The following is a 17448-nucleotide window of genomic DNA, read 5'->3' as shown; positions in this document are numbered from 1 at the left end:
GTGTCGATAACGAATGAGCACTACGAAGAGAGTCATTGACGGCCGTATTTATGCAGTCTCTGTAATGTGAAACTGTGTTCAAAGTGTAAATATTCTCACCTCCGTTGTTTTTTGTTCTCATCGCCGACCTCGACGCAAGTGATACCGCAGGGGCGAGAAGGGCAATCCTGACGCTTTGCTCGGTATATAAAGAAGCCACCGTGCACAGGTGAGCATTCGCTACGCAATGTGCTCTCTTTTTAAGACTATTGTGTGTAGCTGTTAGTTGTAGCTTGAAAAGCAGTTCTGTGGTGCCCTTCGTTGGAAATTTCGTCAACCTTATCCTCTGCTTCAGAGCCGTGTCGCCACTGAAACCGGCATCCTGTCTAAATGACCTCCCTCATCTCTTTCCCTGCTCCAAGCGTCTTCTGTGACGTTTGCTCCTAGGAGGATTTTCAGCAACCTGGAAGCGGCAGTCAAAGCTCAGTTGATAGCATATCGAGCAGGTGAGCTTGGGTTGTTTCATTTGGAATGGTGGAGGAAAGCGTTCTGTGTGAACTTGTTAACTTGACGCGCGATGAGAGCAAGACTGAGTGTCGTGCGAGGGGCTTTCAGCTAGAATAGAAATATAGAGTTTAATCGGACATATACAAGAATTTTCATAGGCACCGGGCCCAAAGGCACACAGCTTGGCGTAAGGAGGCTCTGGGCCCCATGATACGCACTCATACAGATATAATCAAAAATACACATTTTTCGAACAACGCCTCAGAGTTACAAATATAATGAGTAACAATAAGGGCACAAATTTTAAGTCGTTAGAATAGTGCGAGGAAAAATGAATATTACCACAAGCGAGATAACAAGTGTGATTTAATTCGACATTTCAAATTGATTATTGAATTTGGTATTCTTCCATGGGTACTACGGCATGTTCACGTAGTTGTGAACCGTAGTTAGTTCGGCTGCTCAGTAGAACAATCCGCGTCGCCCTGTAGTTGTGGGTACTAGGTGCCACATGTTTTCGCATAAATGCATCAGGGTGATCACGAAGTCGAGTGAAATCAAGCGCAGTAATATTAAGCTGCTATATGTGTTGAAAAAGAAGTAGCTCCAATCGATTGAAACATGCCGTGGAACGTTCGTATATTCCTAAGCAATAATTATCACTCATTGCGCGCTTTTGTAGTTCGTGAAGAGCAGAAATATTTCGCTCTGTTGCATAAAACCAATCAAAGAGACAATATGACTGTCGAGATTCTAGATATCTGCGACACAGCAGTATTCTAAGCCGCGCATGCAGCATGCGTTTGCATTTACCTAAAAGTACCCATCATTTCGACAACGAAGTCTTTGATGCCACAACATGTTAATTGCAGTTTTAGATACTAATCGAAGCCAACACCCAAAAATATTTTTGCGTTCACACGCTCAATATTATTATTACTATTAAATGTAAAACAGATCGTAATCCTAACTCATCATAACTTTTGTTTTGTTTCGAGCAGTAAAGAGAACATTCTTCGTTTTCAAAACTTTCACTAGAAGCTGGACAACGTTTACGCAGCGGCCCAAGTGCTGCAAACAACCGTAGCAGTCAACTTCAAAGCTATGACTTTCACTTGAGAATTTTTTTTGCGCCAGCTGGAAGTCTTCCAGCTGTTTGGGACAGCTGGAAGACTTCTGGCCTGCTTAATTCCTTCGTCAGGCATGATGGCTGAGGTGTCGGCAATAAGTACCGAAAAAAAGATAGGCGATAGCTTATTTTAGAAGACGTTGCTGGTCGCTTTGTCTGCCTATGTTCGGAGGCATCGTGAGCAAGTATTAGATGTGTCTCATTCCCCGCAACACCTTGAAAAGAGAGACACCAAAGACACATTATAATGAAACCGAGGCTTTGCAGTTGCTCTAGAAGGCTGAATGAACTTGTTCTTCATTTGCCTATAGGAAATCCTTACTGTAACAGCAGTGCGAGCTGGTAACACGTAACACTTTCAAGAAGATTGTTTAATGATGAGAAATATTGCAGATATATATGTTCTTTTTTAAGAATGTACATAATTTTTGAAAATGGCCTATGGCAGATAGCATAATTGTCCTACTTCAGCTGGATTTATCGAAGCATCGGACATTATTTGCTCTAAAACTCGGAATACTTAATGAACAGATTAAGATACAGTTCTGAAATAACTTTTTCATCAAATATTTATGGCGCATAAGTATTGTAATCTGCGAACTGTAGCTGGCAAGACGCATCTACATGGAACGAATTTTCAGCATGACACCAGTTTCGAGACATTCCTTCACAAAGCCTGCGAGAAAACACATGGGTGTTCCCGTTACTTCTGTTCTTCAATGCACAAAACAGAGTTTTGTTTCAACAGTCACTATTTCTTCCCAGCAGATAATCAAGGTGCTTTTTCCATCCTTTCTCATCCTGTCATCGAGGAAAGGACCATGTTAGAACGTTCGTCACTGTTCAAATATCATACCCAGGTGGCGCTGCCAAACTCTACGGAAATATTCCCATATCTAGGGGCTTTAGGCATTCTTTAGGGAAATGAAAAAAAGTTTGTCCAAATGAAGGGAAATCTTGTGCTATGAAGAAAAAAATGAAGTTCTGTGACGCCACAACCGATACACATAACTGCTGCCGTGAAGACCACCGTGCTCTGGTTTCAGCAACAGAAAATGACCTTCGCAATACCACGCGATGTATTGCATTTCATCGGACTGCTACGCCGTGCCCACATCGTGCCAAGCAGACGACCGGGTTTGGATGGCCAGGGCTGGTTAACCAAGTACTGATGTTGTGTTACTGGCGTTGTGCTGGGGTGTTCTGTGCACATGGAAGGAAATTTAGATAGGTAACACGTGAAACAGACGTGTGCCTGGAGCACCGAACAAAGCTCCAAGGCAAATATCGACGTAAACAGGCAGATACGTACATATCTATATTATGGACCATACTAACTATGGTCACTTAGCGCAAATCGACAATTACATAAGGGGAGGAAGAGACAATGTGAGCGCGAAACTCTCGAATGCTTATTGTGCACACAGGTACATTGATTATATAACTAAAAATCTTAAAAAGCCCGATTTGCACGACAATTCGATCGCGTGTTATCGGCTGTTTTCCTCCGCGCTTTCCCTACGCCTGTCGCCGAGTCGCTCCTCCAGCGACTCAAGAGTGGAAAGCACACGATGAAGAGCGTTGTATGAGCAAAAAAGAGGCACTGTGCCTTTTGAAAGCTGTTTAGCAACAACGACAATTAATGTGGCATTGTCTTCACCTCGTTTTGCGGGCAGACGCTTCACATGCGTTCACACGGGCGCGCTAAGTCGACGGTGTTTAAAGCAGGTGTCGCAATGCCAAATCCGCATGCAAATAGCAACATGCTCCTTCTTCTTTAACCTCGCACGCACGCACGCACGCACGCACGCACGCACGCACGCACGCACGCACGCACGCACGCACGCACGCACGCACGCACGCACGCGCACACACACACACACACACACACACACACACACACACACACGCACGCACGCACGCGCGCACGCACACAGTAATAACTCTGGCCGCTTGGCATTTGAGCTCGCTTTTCGTTTTGAATGTTGCTAAGCCAAGAGCACCACAAATAGAGCCACTCATGGCCGTACTTATGCAACTATTCTGACCTCCGTTGTTATCCATTCTCATTCCGACAGTGACGTAAGTGGTACCGCAGGGAGAGAAGGGTAATACCGACGCTTTGCTCGGTATATAAATAAGTTATCATGCACAGGTGAGCATTCACTACGCCGTCTGCTTTCCTTTTTAACACTACTGTGTCTGGTCGTTAGCGGTAGCTTGAAGAACAGTTCTGTGGTACGCTTCGTTGGAAGTTTCGTAACTTTATCCCACCTTTCGGAGCCGTGTCCCCACTGAAACCGTCATCCTCTCTAAACAAAATATCTGCGCCTTCTCTGCTCCAAACATGTTTTGTGACATTTGCTCCTCGGAGGATTTTCAGTCATCTGGAAGCGGCAGTCAAAGCTCAGTTAGTCGCATATTAACCGGTGAGTTTGCATGGTTGAAATTTTGTAAGATCTTGGGGTGGTTCATTTGATATGGCGGAGGGAAACGTATAGTGGAAACTTATTAGGTTGACGTACAATGAGAGCAAGACAAATGACGATTTCGCAAAATCGCACTGGTGCCCAACGGTGCGATTTGCCGAATTCGCCATAAGTGTCATGCGATCGGCTTTCAGGAAGAATATAATAAAATAGACTAGAAAAAAGCAGTATAATCGGACATCTACTAGAATGTCCAGACGCGCCGGTCCAGATGTACTGGGCCTAAAGACACACAACTTGGACTTACGAGGCTCTGGGTCCCTGAGACGCAATCGTACAGTTATCTTAAGCAATACAAACTTTACACATGGCCACTCGCTGCGGCTGCTTTAGAGTTACAATTATAATGACAAAGACTAACAGTACAAATTTTAAGTCATTGTCATCATGCGAGAATGTTGAATGTTCGCACAGGTAAAACAACAAGTGTGATTTCATTACACGTTTTAAATTGCTTCACGGAGTTTATGTTGTTCGATCAAGAATGATTAGTATGACATGTTCACGTAGTTGGGAAGCGTAGCAAGTTCGGCTGCGCAGTAGAACAAACCGCGTCTCCTTGAAGTGGTAGGTACTACGTGTCACATATTTTGGCATAAATTCATCAGGGTATTGCGAACTCAAGTGAAAACAAGCACAGGAAAATTAAGCTGTAATATGTGTTCAAAAAGAAGTATCTCCAATCGATTGAAATGTGCCGTGGAACGTTCGTATATTCCTAACCAATAAATATCACGCATTGCGGGCTTTTGTAGTTCGTGAAGAGCAGAGATATTTCGCTGTGTTGCATAAAACTAATCGAGGCGACAATATGACTGTCGAGATTCTATAGGTCTGCGACATAGCAGTATCTTAAGCCGCACACGCAGCACGCGTGTGTATTTACCTAAACGTCCCAGTGATTTCGATAACGAAGTATTGGATGCCACATGTTAATTGCAGTTTTAAAACGAATCCAAAACGGCACCTACATTTTTTTTGTGAATTCGCGCCCGCAATATTATTGTTTTCGATTGCCAAACAGAATTCATCATAAATTTTGTTTGGTTTCTGGTAGTAAACAGAACAAGTTTTTTTTACGATGCATTTATTGGAAGCTGGTTAGCGCTTACGCAGCGGCCCAAGTGGTACAACCATCCGTAAGTGAACTTCAAGGCTACTACTATTTTTCACGTGAGAAATTTTTTTGAGTCCGCGTATCAAAACTAAGGGCTCTGTTAAGGGCACACTAGTACAAACGTTAAGCAGTGTAAATAAAAGCGGCCCTCGGATTGACTCTTGAGGCACACCGTGCTTAACGGCTCATAAGTTCACAGGACATTCAGTTATATCTGTAAACGGATAGCGATTTCTCAGGTAGCTTGTAACTTATCACAGTGTAGTCACTGCAATACCACGTTTTCCCGACATTGAATAATATTATTTTGTGCCGAATTTAACGGAATAATTTTTTTGAAGTCTAAAAATATTGCAACAAGTAATATTCCTTCTCTAAACGTCTTGCTCTTATATCTGTGGCATTTAAAACTACACCTTCTGTCGATTTCTTTTTTTTTTGCTCTAAAACACACGGTTTTTGAGCGATTTGACAATGCTTAGAAAGCTAATATGGTACTCTCTTATTACTGACGTGATGAGCTACATTAGAAAGAACCAGTAACAGGGAATTTGGGTGACGGTTATTGAAAGCGAATAACCTTAGCCTGTGTATTGTGCTATATCACGGGCTATGTTCGGAGAATCTGGGAAGATACGCAGTAAAAGCATGACGCTGTAGATATTTGTTAGTAAGTGCTGCAGCAGCTTTAATTGATGAAATGTTAATTTTTAAGATGGCGAGACAAAACACCTCTTATGACCTCATCCGTATGGTTACTTGTAATTGAAAGTTCCAGAAATGTGACACCATTATGGAAATACCTAGTAAGATAAGCGTCCTAAATTCTCACAACTGTGAGCATTCCAAACGCCTTACAGGTCTAGCACGCTTTTGTAGCATGAGAAGAATATTGTTACGGGTATAGCGTGTATTTACAAATTATTACTGCATACAAGTTTACAACAACGGCAAGCTGTGGCGACGGATGCAAGGCTTTCGTGTGGGTAGGATAGGATATCCTTCTTCGATGGAGCGTACCCAGTGCGGCAGATTGGCCAAGATTTGGATGGTATTAAGAAGATGTTGGTATTACCAAAACTGGTAAAAGTGCCACGTAGAAAGGGATAAAAATAATGTGCGAGGAACATTCGCGTGACAATAGCCACTTCATCGATGTCGTCGTCATCCGACCGATAATAGCAGTCCTTTCACTGTCTCGTGACAATATAAATATTAAAATCATCTTGCTCAACATTACGTGTACTCGCAGAGTAAGCGGACTAGGAAATATTGTGTAAAATCTGCAGGAACTGGGAGACAGATCCACATGAAGGATGATGCATAACGGCAAAAATCACGCCCACTGATTCAACGGCTATGCGTTCAACGGGAGATGCAGTGAAAGAACGCTCATCAACTATAGCGTGCTGAAGTGAGACGCCAGATAAAGTGCCTGGTCACCGCCTAGCTTTTCTTCTTGTGGGATTGATAAACACATGCAGCGAGGCATGAACTTGACGTTGTTGGAAGTATTGAACCATGTTCCTGAGGAATCAATGTCGTCCATACTATAGCACAGACTGGACAAAAAGCTCTACCATTGCATCGCGCTTGCTATCCAAACTTCCCGTATTAACATGAAAGAGAGAGATAACCTAATATCCCGGAGTTTTAAATTACCACGCAAGAAGGGAATGGTGGCATGAGTAAATTGACAGTTATCCCCACTTACGTCATCCTTGGCTGTGGCGGCGTCACAGCCACATTTTGAAGAGCTACACAATTATTGTGAGGTCACCTTACATGGCGATGCGAAGTTCAGGCTTGGGTGAATGCTTCCCTGACAAAACGCTTGCCATTTATAGAGCACGTGAAGCGATAACCCATTCTGTTTGCTTTAGTCCCAGTCACCAAGTACGGCTTACGGCTGGCAGGTGTCATGTTTTCCCGAATTTGTGTCATTCCCGTGAAAGGTCGCTTTCTTAGCAAGCCAGCTTAACGCTGTGCGACGTGAGCAGGAGTGAATTCACACCGGAACAAATTTATCGGTATCTTAAAATACTTAAAACGTTCACACCCCCTACCAATAAAACATCAGACGTTTTTTTGTTTACATCAATTAGAAGCTTTAAGAAAGTGACGTGTTTGACGATTTTCTGAAGTACATTCAAGGAAACTATCCATGGGATAGCTGGAAGGCTTTTGGCCTGCTTAATCCTTTCGCCAAACATGAGTGCCGAGGTGTAAACGATAAATATTAAAGGAGACAGGCGATGGCTTGTTTTAGAAGACGTTAGGGGTCACATAATCTGCCTATGTTCGACATAAGTGTCATGAGCAAAATATCAGATCCATCTCATTCCCCGCAACGCCTTGAAGCGAGGGAAGCCAAAGGCACGTTATAACAAAACCGAGGCTTTTCAGTTGCGCTTGAAGGCTCAATAAATCTTTGCCCCTTGTCCATAGGAAACCCTTGCTGTAACAACAGGAGAGCGAGCTCACCACAAATGTGGTGGTTTTAGCGAGCTTCTACATATTGAATTGGCATACTTAGTGCACGAGAAAACCAGGACCATAAAAGAAGAAATGCAGAAGGATATAGTACTGCTGACTTTCAACAAGATTGTTTAATGAAAGGAAACATGGCACAACAAATACGGGTACTCCTTTTTTAGACTATAGATAATTTTTGAAAATAGTCTATGGCAGATAACATAATTGTCGTTCTTGAGCTGGAGTACTCGAAGTGTCGGGCATTACTTGTACAAAAACTCGAAATATTTAGTGAATTGACATAAATTTGCTAAATAACTATAAAAAAATTAAATTATGAGGTTTTACGTGCCAAAGCCAAGATCTTATTACGAGGTGTCCTGTTGTGGGGGACTCCAGAAATTTGGAGCACCTGGGGTTCTTTAACGTGCACCAAAATCAAAGTACACGGCTGTTTTCGCATTTCGCCGCCATCTAAATGCACCCGCTGTGGCCGGAATTTGATCCCACGACCTCGTGCTTAGCAGCCCCACACCATAGCCATGGAGCAACCACGGCGGGTAAATAACTTTCTGAGTTAGTTACTTTATGGCAAATATTGCAATGTACCAATTGTAGACGGTGAGTTCGGAAGACGCATCTGCTTGGAACGAATTTTCAGGAAGGCAGCATTTTTGAGATATTCATTGACAAAGTGTGCTACGAAATACATAGGCGTTCCAGTTACTTCTGGGCTTCAGTGCATAAAGCAGCATTTTGGTTCAACAGTCACTGTCCTCCCAGCAGATAATAAGGGTGGTTTTTCCCATCCGTTACCATTTTACTATCCAAGAAAGGTCCATAGCAGCGCTAGTGTCACTTCTCCAATGCCTTGGCGAGGCAGCATTGCAAACTCTAGAAAAATATCCCTATATCTAGGGTATTTCAGGCATTCTTTAGGGACGTGAAAAAAAATGACCGAAGCTAGGGAACTCTTGCGCTATGTAGAAACAATGCACAGCTGTGAGGCCACAACCGATACGCGGAACTTCTGCCGTGAAGGAGCCCGTGTAGTGGTTTCAGTAACAGCAAATCACCTTCGCAGTACCACGTGATGTGTGGCATATGATTAGACTACAACGCAGTACCCACATCGTGCGAAGAAAACGAGTGGGCTCGGATGCGCTGGGCCGGTCAACGAAGCAATGATATTTGCTATATTGTCGTTTTTATGTGGATTTCTGTGCATTTTGAAGGAAATTTTGATCGGCAACTCCCGAAAAACATGCGCCGCAACGCCGAACAATGCAGCAAGAGAAGTGACATGTGTGCAGAGCGATAAAAGACGAGGTCTGAAGGAAGAAAACAACACAGGCGCTGACTTCAACTGATCTTTATTTGCGATATCGCAAGAACTATATACATGAGCAAAAGTAATGAAAAACAACTTTTGCATTATGTCACACATGAACCCTTATTGCATGCATCAGCATGCAATAGGGGTTCACGTGTGTATCAGCATGCCGTCTATTTCACTCACCAAAAACGAAATCAAGTACCTGGCTGTCATGCAATAGGGGTTCATGTACGACACTATGCGAAAGTTGTTTTTCCTTACTTTTGCTCACGTATATAGTTCTTGCGGCTTCGCAAATAAAGATCAGTTGAAGTCAGCGCCTGTGTTGTGTTCTTCCTGCAGTCCTCGTCTTTTAGCGCTGTGCACACATGTCGATATTGAACCACCAACTCGCCCGAGCTTCCACCTGATCAAGCCAAATCTCGGCGGAAGCGGACAGATGCACACCTATTTACACAAAAGATAGCAGTGATGCTTAGCAGCTGATTATGCACACGCATGCTAAAATATACCGGGAACCATGCTTAGGCAGAACAACCTTGATACAGCCTTAGTGGATACGTGTTTGGGACAGTTCTCGCATGAAGGAAAGAAAAATAAATGTCTGTGTATTTGCGATTTTTATTGCAAATACCGTGTAAGTGTGCAAGCGTGGCGGTGCTATAAGCAATCACACAGAATACAAGATAAACTTATTACAGATCTTCTACATAGATGTTGTGAAGTGGCACATTGGTTTGCTGGTGTTAAATTTTTCAAGGGAGGTTGGGCGCCCTACTGCAGTGCAATTCCAAAAAAAGTACCCATGTAAATATTGTTTCGCATGCGCAGAAAAATATAATATTGCTGACGTCTGCATCTGTGAACATGGGTTCAAGCAAGGTTGTGTTCTTATCATAACAAGGCGCATTGCAACATTATTTCAGCTTGGTTCCGGTAGCTTTTATTTGGATAATTCAAATAAAACTGTGAAATCACTTTAAACATAATATGTACAGTCTAGTTACATAGCACAAAAGGTTTTAGTTATAGACACCATATTGACAACCATATGAACAAGTATATCTTGCAAAACTCTAGTAAAAGTAGGGAATATTTTTGTCAGAGTTAGGGGGAAGCCGGCTTCAGAGCTTGGTAGCACTGTCACGAGGTACATATGTCTAATCCAAAATTGCAAGCAAAGAAGCTTTACAGCAAACCGAACTTTTCTAAATCTGTGAAGGGTTTCTTTAGAGCAAAAAGGCAGTGTTCCATTGATGTTCATTGTCTCAGAGAAGAACATTTAGTGTAATTGCGTCGCACTCTACCTGCAAGAGCAACTAGCCAAACTAAGCACTGATGAACAATTTTAGACCACGAGACCTATGGCAGATAGGTGACAAAAGTGAACTTTCATGGCGACGCCGTAGACGGCAGCATGACCAAACTGCGGCAGTGCCTCTATCCAGAGGCCGGCATAAGCCCATTTACTGTACTACTTTTACTCAACATATAAATACTTCGGCGTTTTAGTCTTGCTCGCCGACGCATAAAGTGACCGGCTCCAGCAAGCGGTGGACTGCAAGAATTAGTACGCCAATGAACCACCTAGCCTGCTCGCCGGATAACTCCCAACTAAAGAGAATACAAAGCAGACGATATGACAAATCCCTCAAGCTGGAGGTTACGCTTGATGGGCAAGTAATTCCGGAAGTCTAGCCTCTGCGAATATTGGGCTCGTGGCTACAATCTAACCACAGCTTAGACCGCGCGCTCGTATGATCTAGTCGCAAACGAAAGTGGGCTTCAGGAAGAAGACGCGGTGGGGCTGGTACGATCCCTGGTGGTCAGCAGAGCCATGAGAACCTGCTTCAATGAATCTTATTATATCATTATCAGATTCTGCTTCAATGACAATTCGAGAAGCCAGGTATGGCAAAGCCTCTAAGGTGATCCAGGGCCTACTCATAGAACAGCAGCTGTTGCTGCAGCACATGACTCTGCGTCCAGAGAAATCACAAGCATCTCCGCGAGAGACTGCAAACCAACTGAGGCTGACGACGTCACTGTGGTTTTTAGCGGTAGCCACCGGCAGCGTACGGGGAGAGTGCTTGACCATAATCTCCTAGTCGCAGCAAGCCTAGAGAAATCATCTCAACGGCAGACTGGGCAAGACGGCCATTTGAATCATCCGTCAACAAGGAGGCGCAAGTCCTGGAGTAACAGATGAACTACTATTTGCACCAATACATGCATGGCTCCTTTGGAAACGCAAGCTGACGCTAACACTGTAAGCCACACTTGTCTAGAGGGGCCTGAGGTGTGGCTGCCGTACTCCGGAGGTATGGTGAAATACTGGATCACGTAAGGGGTGGCAGGAGGTAGCATTTTACAAAGGGCGTACGGCACGCTGGTGTCAGCTTCAGAAAGGCACCTTTCCGTGACCTTAACAAAATTCATCCTACATGGTATGAGGATATATTTCCACTTTACCGAAATAAGGCTACATTACACCAAATCACGTGGGCCTGCCAACATAACCTGGCAGTGCCTCCATACAAAAGTTCCACATTGAAGCAGTGGGATTCGGTCTTGATCAGCCCGAACCTGCAGGACCAGCTCGCCTTTACAAGCCAAGCCTACGAGGCGGTTATCTCCGCGGTGGCCCTGGACTAGAAGAAGGTTTAAATTAAGAAAAGTAGGAGAAGCAGGAACAAACGAAGAAAGACACACAGCGCTGTGCGTGTCTTTCTTTGTTTGTGCATCTTTCTCGCTCTGTTCTTATTTTAAACATGAACTACCAACACACCCAAGTTTCTACCCTTCGTAGAAGACGGAAGTCCACAGCGAGCCACACGTCTCCCAGAGTGAAGCCTCTTTAGATAAACAATAAAGTTTTTTCGCTCACACACACGCCAGCATGCACGCGCGGTGCGGGATGCACAGTGCTCATTTTCTCGCTAGTCTGCTGCGGTAAATTGGTTGCGCTGAGTGAACTACTGACCGTACGTGCTAGTGAACAAGCACGGCGAGCAGATGCACCTGTTAGCGTGCCGGGCACTTCAAACACTTTCCAACGCAGCCTGCACTGCAGGGCCCTCTTCTAAGTTTTCCTGCATCTATGAAAACAGCTTATGCGCGTGAGTAAACATGTTACACTGACATCATCCTAGGCGCGCTATCAGAGAACCGTCAGAGTGCAAACCTGCGTCCGTGACGTCACGTGCTAGCTATCTACAGAACAAAGCTTTTAGTAGAATGCCCAAAACATGCTAGAAGAACTTTGTCGCATGGCCACTTTTATGCCTCGCAGCGACAGTTCTAGCGGCCTGTAAGAGATAAAGCGTGAACGTTCAGTTTGTTGTCAATGGTAGGTTGTCAATTCGGCCTGCAACGCAGAGTTAATTTCCAGATGTCTGTACTCATTGCGCAGGAAGGTTGTTTTACTCGGTACTTTGCAGTGTGATGCTTCAAGCCAATTTTTAGAGAATCAGTCAAAGATTTTTGAGTGGGGGAAGGCTAGCGTGAAGGGGACTCTCGAGATCTTGAGCACTATTATGAATGCTACAACAACCGCACCGCAGATCGGTGTGAGGTAACAGTGAGGTTCTTGCTTTTCTAGCAGCCTTCAGCATGCTGACCATCAATAGGCTGCTCCTGCTGGCGGCTCCATGCACCTGGGCTCTTGCATCAGCAGTCCCCGTTCTGGAGGTGACCTTCGCAAACTTGGGGTTTGCATTCATCGTGATTCTTGTCGCCTACTGGTCACTATGGCACTGTAGGCAGCTGTTCTTCGAGGGGCCGGTTAGTAACAAAGGGAAGGCTGTACTCATCACAGGTGGGTGCGCTAAGACTACATCGAAACTAAATAGACTGCTTTATTATTTTGTGGTTGCAATGGTATCAGCTCTCCTTTTGTAGATGTGCAGGGTTAGATAGGAGGCATAAGGGCAACAAGCAACATGATAGATGGTCGCGCTGAAGGCGGTGCATTATTTTATCATAGGAATTATCTTCACATAAGTTCCCGATTCAAACCATCAAGCCTTTGTGTCGCGTTGTAGTTATTGCTAATGAATCCGCCCCAACTCACCTGGCTTTCAGTCCTGATGAAATAATTAGGATGGATGATATGATCATGTAGCTACGTTGATGAAAGTATGTTGCTAGCAAAAAAGAACGTGCTCAGAAACTCAAAATATAACTTTGCCTTCCGCCAGGTTGCGATACGGGCTTTGGACACTTGCTCGCTGACCGACTAGCCAAAGATGGTTTTCTTGTATTTGCTGGCTGCCTGGATGCTTCGGGCACAGGCGCCAAGTTACTCAGAGAAGAATCCAACATCCGTGTGCTTCAGATGGATGTCACCAAGCAAGAAGATATTGATGCCGCAGTCGAAAGCGTGGAAAAGGCCCTAGACAACAAAGGTCAGTAATGCCATTACAGATCATACCTTGCCAGCTGAAATCAAAATTGACTTTGCTTTCATTAACCATTACTCAGTGAGAACGCCGCAGGCATGATAAAAGGCGTGGCCTGCGATGGTGAAGTAAACTAATTGGCGTCAGGTTCCCCCTTAGGGCTGAGTGAATGCGAAGTGACACTTGAGTTCGTTGATCTAGAAAAGGCTGTCGTATTCAGCAACTAACATTCAAAAACACTTGTGCCCATTTTGTTACCTTCCGCGGGCGCCTTTCTCATATTAAGCGATACGCTGAGCGTGCCCTGAGTTTTATCCAACTTTCCTTGCAGTGTTGTATGCAGTGGTTTGCAACGCCGGTGTGGGAAGTATCGGCTACATAAGCCTGCAACCCCTAAGTCGCGTGCGGCAAGTCTTCGAGGTCAACACCTTTGGTGTGCTCGCTGTCTCATGCGCTTTCCTTCCACTGCTGAGGAAGTCGCGAGGTAGGCTCGTCATCGTCTCAAGCTTGCTGGGTGAGTCGCACTCCACTGTTGTGGACGTTTGGCACTGAAGGATTGAGTCGTGGGACGCGATTTCCACTGGACGATGGCGCCGGCGCGATTTGGTACAATGACATCGTTAAATGACACGACACACTGTTCGCCTTTAGACAGTTGCGACACAAATTCACGTTCAAGATCACGTGTGGCTCATCGCCCGGGTATTGCCATAGTGTTAGGCCCTTTCATGGTTGCAAGAGCATGGATATTTAAAAAAAACACATTGTTTCAAACCTGCTCTTAGGTACCTATTGTTGACACTCTAGAGAGCGCATATTAACACTCCCAGGGCTAATCCTGACCGCACAGGCAAACAATCAAGACAACGGTAACCCAACTGCTAAAGCCCCTGACAGTTACTGCGAAAGATTAGGATTAGGTCCCCAGATATGGCAAGTTATCTTTTCATGCACTTACATTCCCCTTTTCCTTAACATGTCTTCATTTCACTTAAAGATAACCATGTTATTCTCTTTATGCCTTTATCTGGCACCACTGTCTACTACTTCGTATCCTTGCGTCTAACAAATATCGGACCCGCTGGATCCCCTCATTCTGCTCATTCTTTGTAAGAAGCGTTTTCTCCCGTCGCAGCATGCAATCATTTTATTGATTGAAATTCACTTTTATGGAATGAGTAAGACTTCTACGTAGTGTGGCATCATTTGCGATATAGGTATTCTCTAATGTTCCCGCATACTAAAAAACTCTTGTTATTTTCGTTTGAGAAAGATATGCTTGAACCGGATATGGACTGTAAGTTACGCGAAAACATAGCCGCATATCAGAGCGCCCACGGCCTCCGTAAACTGCAGGCACCATACACCATGTGTAAGTCGCCCTACCGACAAAGAAGTCTTTTGGCCATCGGTAGCGAAGCAGCAGTTACGTATGAGTGAGTTGTTGAATTATCATGTACGAAAAGTCATAAAATATCACTTGTTCGCCTTGTTGTGTTTTTGTTTATATTTCCGCAACGACAGCAAGGTTATCTGTACCAGAGTGCTTGACGTATTGCATATCCAAGCGGGCCTCCATATCCCTGGCTGATGGGCTCCGGCGGCAGTTCTACTCCAAGGGCGTCCACGTCTGCACCGTTGAACCGACGGGTTACAGGTTAGCCTGAATGTCGAATTCATGAATAGTACATCACGTAAGGTTCAGTTTTCTTTTTGGCAGTGTCTTATTACGCATATGGGGATACGGGGATAATACGCGTACGAGCCTTTGTCACCATCGTGCCGTCATCGTTCTAATCATTGTCGATTGCTCATGTATGGCCTGTTTTGTGGTGGCACTCAAAGCGCCACTAAAGAATACTGTTAAATTTTGCTTTATTAGTAAATTGGTACTTCTGTTGTTAGAAGATCTCCTGTTTAAACGAGAGGGAGGCTTCTCAGAAAATACGCCAAACGGAAGGACCGATGGTGACTCCGACCTGAAGTTTCAGCTTCAACTGGCTGTGGTATCGTGATTTTGACAGCATTTAGGGGCTCTTGTTAACGGAAGGAAATACCTGACACGTTGGATTCTGAAGAAACAAATGTGCAAGATAAGAAATTCCACTATCGCTTACTGCGCCCGTAATGGAAAAATTACTGCAACATTCTTTAGAGTCTATGACGTCCCACTGACGCACGATTGCTGCTATTTAAGCAGTTGATGAAAGTTAGGCCTTCCCGTGCCCATTTAGTAATCAATATTTTTGCGACCAAATGAGCTAAATTTAGTTTTGGAAGTATGGTTTGCCAGACTAGTGGGATTTAGCGTTTGTTGTCTAATGCCCATTTGTATTTGTGAAAACTTCTATTTTAGGCTGAACGATGCCGTTTCCGTCTCTTTTCCACCTATCATTAGAGTCAACTGTTTAATAAAATCAATCTATTTTATCGACCTACGTACGTTTCATCGCATACCGCGGTATCAGATGCAAAGTTGATGTCGCATCTTTCCGAGGTAACCTGTACAGCTTTGTCGTCTCAAAGAGCTATAGTGAGTGGAACCACTTTTGTCGTCTCCCTCGCTACCATTAATGACACTACAAGCTTGAGAACTGCCCATACAATTTGCTTTTTCATAGTTATAAATTTTCTGCACACTCTTATATGTGCCTAACCTTCTCTAAACCCTTCGGGCCTCGAAAGCATTTGTAATAATCAGATAAATGTATCGATTAATAATTAGCCTTCCTCCTCGAAAAAGCAGCTGTTACCGCAATTCTGCTTACATTGCCTTACGTTTCAGGACTCCCGTGGCCGATCACGCCGTACTGGAAAAGGCAATGGACGCCGACCTGCAGCAGCTGCCTGAAAAGACTCGCTCAACGATCGACGAGCAGTTCGTGCAGCGTCTGAAAAGTAGAACGCGAGTCCTCTTGTCATGGTTTCTTCGGGATGACTGCGGGGAAGCCGTCGAAGTCATCAGGAGGGCCACGCTTGATCGGTTGCCTAAGGCCCACTACACTGCTGGTGGCATAGTGGACCACATGTACCGGTTGTTGATCGACCTGCTTCCTGCTGAAATGATGGACGAAGCGCTGCATATCATGAGATCAGTGGCAACAATTTTCGGCAGTAGGAAACACTGACTGAATCTAACGTTCTTTTTATGGTTAGCGGAATGCACTGTTGCCGAAATGGTTGTCCATTATTCCTGTGCGTCATTCCTGCTTGAGTCAAGCCGGCATTTTCAGCAGCCATTTACGTGATTACACGCTGATGATTGTACACTGCGGGAAACTTAAAAAGAGAACAGCCAGTTATTGTTCAGAGCAACATAAATTGAATGTATCATCAGCTTCATAATAAATGTTCTTATGCCGCTCGTTAATTAAACCACTAATAGGAAAAAATATTTCCAACGCATTTGTGTCAATAATTACTTGTAGTCACAACCGAAACACTACAATTTAGTGTTCCTTTTAAGAGTGGACAATACAGGACATATTAAAGCATGTAGGACACAGAAGCCCGAAAGAGCAAATGAATGCACACGTCTTTGCTGGTTTCAGTGTTTATTTTTGGGAACAGCCATGAAAACGACAACACATATACAACGTGTTTATTTTAAGCTGCAAGACATTTTTAAAACTTCCTGGGACCTATAGCACAATTCTAAAGCTGCAGCTAAACTATTCGATCAGACGGTCATGACTTCTACGTGAAACGAAAAATGTTTGGCTGAGTATTTTCGATACCTACACGTATTACCGTTTTTTTTTAAAAGTCGCAGTTCCACGCAAAAGGCGAAGCACCGCGTAGAAGGATACTAGTTTTATTGGCACTATGAACGTGTAAACATAGGTGTAGTCAATAAATTAACAAGCATGGTTTCACGAGTGCACAAGGAAACATGATCCCATCTCACTCGATGACCGTGGGAAATCGCTGTCAAAACGATGGAGTGAGGAAGTGCGGCCGCAGCAGCGAGCGAATTGGCCTTCGCTCATCGTCTCGCATCAACGCGAATTATGCCG

At 44.3% G+C, this 17448-nt stretch overlaps 1 protein-coding gene across 7 annotated transcripts; it reads left to right on the top strand.

The window, feature by feature from the left end:
• LOC139050470 (retinol dehydrogenase 5-like) lies at positions 1-16868 on the top strand. 7 transcript variants are annotated; one of them, XM_070526896.1, is made up of 7 exons: positions 1-208; positions 402-485; positions 12637-12849; positions 13232-13438; positions 13764-13946; positions 14957-15089; positions 16218-16867. In XM_070526896.1, the coding sequence occupies exons 3-7, from the start codon at positions 12645-12647 to the stop codon at positions 16558-16560; spliced, it is 1071 nt and encodes a 356-aa protein (XP_070382997.1). In that variant the 5' UTR covers positions 1-208; positions 402-485; positions 12637-12644; the 3' UTR covers positions 16561-16867. The 7 variants fall into 7 exon arrangements, with proteins under 7 accessions (XP_070382997.1, XP_070382996.1, XP_070382995.1 ...); XM_070526895.1 differs by having other exon boundaries at positions 12634-12849; XM_070526894.1 differs by having other exon boundaries at positions 335-485; positions 12634-12849.
• The last annotated feature ends 580 nt before the right edge of the window (positions 16869-17448 follow it).

The sequence above is a fragment of the Dermacentor albipictus genome, chromosome 10 (assembly GCF_038994185.2).
Source record: "Dermacentor albipictus isolate Rhodes 1998 colony chromosome 10, USDA_Dalb.pri_finalv2, whole genome shotgun sequence".
Taxonomy (NCBI): domain Eukaryota; kingdom Metazoa; phylum Arthropoda; class Arachnida; order Ixodida; family Ixodidae; genus Dermacentor; species Dermacentor albipictus.
The sequence above is the reverse complement of the archived record's forward strand: the minus strand, read 5'-3'. Positions and strand labels throughout refer to the sequence as shown.

Bases quoted from the DNA above. Each gene is read 5' to 3' on its own strand.
- LOC139050470 (XM_070526890.1), top strand. From the start codon at position 3,963: ATGTTTTGTGACATTTGCTCCTCGGAGGATTTTCAGTCATCTGGAAGC. The intron at 12,850-13,231 runs GTGGGTGCGCTA...GCCTTCCGCCAG, and splicing joins GAAGGCTGTACTCATCACAG to GTTGCGATACGGGCTTTGGA. The intron at 15,090-16,217 runs GTTAGCCTGAAT...CTTACGTTTCAG, and splicing joins GTTGAACCGACGGGTTACAG to GACTCCCGTGGCCGATCACG.